The 6,000-nt window shown below is 32.3% G+C and overlaps 1 protein-coding gene across 1 annotated transcript; it reads right to left on the reverse strand.

The window, feature by feature from the left end:
* Positions 1–2,271: 2,271 nt before the first annotated feature.
* LOC110927034 (xyloglucan endotransglucosylase/hydrolase protein 31) lies at positions 2,272–5,596 on the reverse strand. Its single transcript, XM_022170629.2, has 4 exons — positions 5,315–5,596; positions 4,141–4,241; positions 3,783–4,000; positions 2,272–2,806 (listed from the first exon to the last, which is right to left on the reverse strand). Exons 1-4 carry the CDS (start codon positions 5,511–5,513, stop codon positions 2,446–2,448), a joined length of 879 nt encoding a protein of 292 aa, XP_022026321.1. The 5' UTR covers positions 5,514–5,596; the 3' UTR covers positions 2,272–2,445.
* Positions 5,597–6,000: the final 404 nt, after the last annotated feature.

A 6,000-nucleotide genomic window follows, 5' to 3' on the forward strand; every position in this document is an offset into this window, starting at 1 on the left:
ATAAGATATGATTTAAGAATTAAAGTTTTCGTATATAAAAAAAACCCGATTGGTTGAAATAAGAGATGGAAAAATAATCTTGGGCTCACATTGTCACAAATTTGTGAGTCCATTCTTTTTCCTCGCTTCTCTTATTTTATCAATTCGTATTCTATTTCTTATTTAAAAAAGGTTAATTAAAAAACAATCATATCATATCTCAAAATATCATTTTATAATTCTTAAATCGTTAGTATTTGCTATTTAATATTTTATTTATTCAAACTCTTTAATACACGAGTTTCTAAGGTAGTTAGATATAGATAATTGATGAACTTATAATTATTATCTATCACGCTTTTGTTCCATGCTTTTCCTGAAGTGTAAACTGAACTGGTCTACTAGCTATTGGTTTTGTTAGTGTGCATATTGGTCAATAGAAATACTTAGATGGACACGATTTATCAGTGATGGATACAGGAATATTTGTTAAAAATGTATAAGCAACTATAGTAATGTAAGCGGGTTAGGTTCAAGGGTGTAGCTTTTAAGGGGCCGGGAGGGGCGCCCGACCCCCTGAACTTTTCGTTCAGTAGTGTTATGTATGTACGTTTTGTGTAGAATTTTTTAGGTATATACGTTTTCGACCCCCCGGCTTTTAAAAAGAAAATTACTTATATAGAATTTTTAGGCTCGGTGACTTCCGACACCCCGGTGGAAATTTTCAAGCTTCGCCACTGGTTAGGTTACGAAAAATCAAATACATAATCAAATGTAAAAAAAGCCATATATAAATTTGTGCTTGGGCTTGTAATTGAGTACGGCCGCTAACAAAGCTATAAATATTTCTACTAATTATTATTAGACCGATATCAAACAAAAACTAGATTAGTTAACATCAACTACTATTATGGTTGTGACCTAATTGTCAAAGTCAATAAATCAAACTAATAATATAATTAGGGAAACATGATACTTTATTTAACAAAACTGATAAACGAAGACATTTCTAATTCTAAGAAAGTACCACATCACAAGATAAAGCGTGAGCAGAGTGATCAATTAACTAAAAAAAAAACAATGAATCAAACTAATATGTATTGTAAACTTGTATTGCATAACATAAAAAGTACACATTACATATTATGTTGTGTAGTATAACCATATAAAATGAGGCAACACATTTTATTTTATGTTTTTCTAAAATTAATTATGGATGCTTATATAATATAAATTGATATGATTGTTGATGGGGTTTTACATAATCAAAGGTATTTTCTGATCAAACAAATTTCGAGTAGAGAATAAAGAAAACCGCATAAATTTGGAATATTAGATTTTTATAATCCCAACTATTTGTCGTTGGCAGGCAACAGTCCCAACTTAAAAAATAAACACCTGCAGTCCCGACTATCGACATATTGGCCACCAATGGACCCTGACTAACAGAAACCTAACGCCGTTAGTCTCCGGTTGCCGAAAAACCGTTTTTGGCAAGAAAAGGTTTCTAAAGGTTCAATTTAAGGTTACAAAGAGATTTGGGATGAAAATGTTGAGCTTTCTAGCTAAAAAATGTTTTCCGGCGAAAAAAAGAGTTTTCCGACGACTTCAATAATTGGGGGTAGAAAAGGGTTCCTAAAGGTCCGTAATAAGGTTACAAAGAGGTTTGGGACGAAAATGTTGAGTTTTCCGGCCAAAAACGTTTTTCTGGCTACTGGAGACTCGTGATGTTAGGGTTCTGTTAGTCAGGGTCCATTGGAGGTCAATATGTTAATAGTTGGGACTACGAGTGGTTATTTTTGAAGTTGGGACTGTTGGCAGCTAATGACGAATAGTTGTGATTATTAAAATCCAATATTCCCATAAATTTTTGTATATTTTAATTGTTTATAGCGTAATATTTATAACAATTACATAAACGTCTGCAACGGGCGAAGTATAGAAGGGGCGGGGAGGGGCGCCCGACCCCCGAACTTTTCGCACTACCGTGTTATATGTGTTATATATGTAGTTTTCGTATAGAAATTTTTGGGTATATACGTTTTCGACCTTCGGTTCTATAGAAATTTTTGGATATATACGTTTTCGACCCCCGTCATTCGGGTCAAGCTTCGCCACTGAACGTCTGCCCATTTTCTTTCGCTCTTTGGTTAAATTAAGAAACAGTTATGTATTGAATACGGTTCATGTACGAAAAGAAAACCTTTTTTTTTCACTTCAATAGTGTAGTGATCAACACTTTAATAAATTATATGTATGATTTATTGATCGAATGTGACAACAATCATACAATAAAGACACAACACTTAATATTTTCATTCATGTACTTACTTTTTTTATATAATTTTTCCATATAGTGACAAAAACTACACACCATAAAAAAAGGAAAACACAAACGCATACAAATAAAATGATTTTGCACACATATATATCAAACCTATATTCCTTTTAACCAAAACCCTATATTTAACACTCTGGTGTTAAAGAGTGGTCTCTTTTTGGGTCACTACAATAATCATACACTTTGTAGTTCCTTTGAACCCAATGCATTGCCGCAACTTGCTGGCGGCTCAACCCTCCGTCGTTGGACGGAGAACCAGACGGAGGGCTGCAAGATTGTCCTGAACCCGCGGCACAACCTTCGAGCTTGAAGTTGCTATACCTACCAACAAACGGTTGGTACCCATAGTTTGCTTTGTATCTACCGTTTTCAGTGGCCCACGAAGATGCATCCCATATCGATCCATACACGTACATTGGCCTTGTAGGAAATGTGTCGTCGCTTTTCCTTGGGTACCTTCTTATTGGGACATCGTCCACGAAAAATCTGCATGTTATATCAAACGATTGCAACATTTATGTATTTTTATTTCTCACGTCGAAGTTTGATCATAATAGAGTCCAAAAAGTCCTAATCAATGATCAATCTAGTATCCTATGAGGGTAACCGTATAATAATGGAGTGTGACAAATATCATATTAAAAAAATGCTCAAGCAAACATCTGTAATACCTAACCCCATAATTTATTGTAAAAGAAAAATATAAAAATCTAGCCATCAAAATGATCTTTTGCTAGATTTTCATAAAGAAAAAATTTCCTCTTTTACACCGACAGCAATTATGGAGTGTCTATTTACTAAAAGATATTAATGTCAAGGATATATATGTCTAACCTATTTTATAAAAAATTAGGGATTTAAATTTAATTTATTTTTTTTGGCATCTAACACTACAAGAAAATGGGAGATTTGCGACTTCTTTTCGGCCACAAATTTATCGCATATGGTCTTTTGTGATTGAGGGACTGTGACCGCAGTGACTTGCAACGCATAAACTATTGCATGATCTGCGGTCATCTTAAATTGGCACGTAAAACTGTCCGCAATAGCATTTTTATTCAAATAGTATTTTACATAAATATAAATTTAAACCGGTTATATAAGAAAAACTAGAGCAAAATATGAGAATAGTTTGGAAAAAAATATTTTTTTCATAACTTGCAATATGTTTTTCCTTGAATGATTTTATAAATTTCGATATGTACTTTTTTGTCGCATTTTGTTATCCAAAATATTTATTTCTATGAAACACGCGTCATATGACCCACAAAGTTCATTATTATAGAACGGAAATGTACGAAAATAATAATATATGACCCACAAAATTAATTATTACAGAACGGAAATGTATGAAAATAATAATAATAATAATAATAATAATAATAATAATAATTATAATAATAATAATAATAATAATAATAATAATAATAATGAAGGAAAAAAGATTTAGAAGAAAACCAACATTATCTCGTCTGGTGTCCATAACATTGCATAATCGTGAAAATCCTCGGTAGGATCGAACCAAAGATGAAATTTTTGTTCTCGTCCTATGATGTTCCCATCTCCACTTCCTCTAATGTACACGTTCGTTTGTAACGTGTACGGTTTATCAGGAGTCGTCCCGAGGAACTCAATATCAACTTCATCGTGGTTCCCGGGATGATCCTGGTTGTTAGAAAGCTGTACAATCATCAAAGTACGGGAAAAAAATCAATCAACCAACGAAACATAGTATATATAAAAAAAGTAAACATATATTATGCATGAAAAGTTCGAATTGCTTGGTTTGGTTTGAAAGTAGTCATTAAATTCATACGTACGTAAAATGATGTAATGACTCCAGCAGTGTAACCAGGGTGAAGTTTGACCGCAGTCCCAAAAAAGCCCGATTCGTACGACCCTTTTGACTTAAAACCACTTCCTGTCATATAAAATTTACAATATTACACGTCAGTGACGGAATTAGAAGAAAAATTCAGGAGTATCCCAAACTTTTTTATCGTACATCCATAAATCGTAACAATTTTTTCACTGTAAATTCAGTGGCGGATCCAAGATTTTATATGTATTAAGGCACTGTTTTTAGATGCTTCAATTTCATACAAGCGAATATAAAAATTTTCCGACTCGGTTCAGGTGGGGGTCGGGTCCTAACCTAAGTTTTTGTATATACTAACAATTCATCACAAACTCTAATTTAATATATTTGCTAAAGTGTTTGAGGTTTTTATTACTAAATAATATGGACAATAAAGGATTTTTTATAGGAGGAAATGTTATCTGATATTTACGTAAAATAAATAGTTTATGATAATAGATTGTTATAAGTAGTAACATTAAGAAATTAATAAATTAACAGAAAATAAGTTGATTATGGATAATAAATTAACAAAAAATATTATGATAAAAGATTGTTATAAGTAGTAATTTTAAGAAATTAATAAATTAACAGAAAATAAGTTGATTATGGATAATAAATTAACAGAAAATAAGTTGATTATGAAATAGAATAAGAAAAGAATAATAATAGGTGAATTAATTAAAGTTAAATTCTAATTGTAATTATATTATAATTATAATAATAAATAAAATTGAAAATTTATAATAGTAGGCACGTAGGATGAAACCCTCCTGATTTCAAGAAAGAGAAACAAAATTTTAAAAACAACATTCATCTATTGTCAATCTTCTTCTTCGTCTATGCAACTTTGTTCCGGACTAAATTTTTCATTTTTCTTCAAAATATTTCATGGTTCTTCTCGATCTTTCTTTAACATTAAATTCACGGATATCATTATATTTGCTTAGGAGTATCCGAATAAATAAAATCAAAAAATGGAAAAAAAATTACACTTCGCCAAGAAAGTTGAGGGGTTTCCCGTACGCCCCCTACCAACCACTTAGATCCGCCCCTGTTACACGTGTTACATCGTGTGTCGCATGATATAATATCAACAAGAGATTGTAGAATAACATATAATAGTGCCTACTAACCGGAGGACTTATCGAGCCAAATGGTGACTAAGCCCTCATCGAACCGTTGATTCTGTGGGCCCCATAGGCTTTCATAGGCTTGATTAAAGGCGACGGTTTCAATCTTTGAGCTAGGGTTGTAGCCAGGTGAGGGTGGGTTGCCTTGTGCATTGGTTGTAGTTGTGAACATGAAGAGGAGAATTGGGAGAAAGAGAGCCATGCAATGAAGAGTTGTACGTTATGCTTAAGTGAAAGTACAACTTATAGAAGGAGAATTATAGGCATGTAAGAACACCTTTGGTGAGATAAGGTATAAATAAGGAGATTACTTAGGGACCCATGCATGCAATATTGCAATTAGTTAGGGTTGATATAAAATTGGAAATATATAAATAAATTTTATATTAAAATAGTATTTAATTTATAAGGAAACAAACAAAAGAGTGGTTTGTAATCTTTTTGATACGTGGGGGAAATATATTGATCCGCTTTCTTTTTTAGCTTTTTGCCTTCTTGGTTGATTTTTTATCAAGAAACAAACAATTTGATACCCTTTGTTGAAATGATTGATCTTATAAGTGTTTGTCCTTTTCTTTTATATATCATTAACAACATGTGTAGTGGGTGGGGAATGAACTATAAGCCCTACATTTAGGCATTATCCAGCACATGACGTCGTAATCAGTAAGGAGTATTATGGGGTTTAA

The sequence above is a fragment of the Helianthus annuus genome, chromosome 2 (genome assembly GCF_002127325.2).
Source record: "Helianthus annuus cultivar XRQ/B chromosome 2, HanXRQr2.0-SUNRISE, whole genome shotgun sequence".
NCBI classification, from domain to species: Eukaryota; Viridiplantae; Streptophyta; class Magnoliopsida; order Asterales; family Asteraceae; genus Helianthus; species Helianthus annuus.

Bases quoted from the DNA above. Each gene is read 5' to 3' on its own strand.
- LOC110927034 (XM_022170629.2), bottom strand. From the start codon at position 5,513: ATGGCTCTCTTTCTCCCAATTCTCCTCTTCATGTTCACAACTACAACC. The intron at 4,242-5,314 runs GTTAGTAGGCAC...TTTATATGACAG, and splicing joins TTGGCTCGATAAGTCCTCCG to GAAGTGGTTTTAAGTCAAAA. The intron at 2,807-3,782 runs GTTGGTTTTCTT...TATAACATGCAG, and splicing joins TGGACACCAGACGAGATAAT to ATTTTTCGTGGACGATGTCC.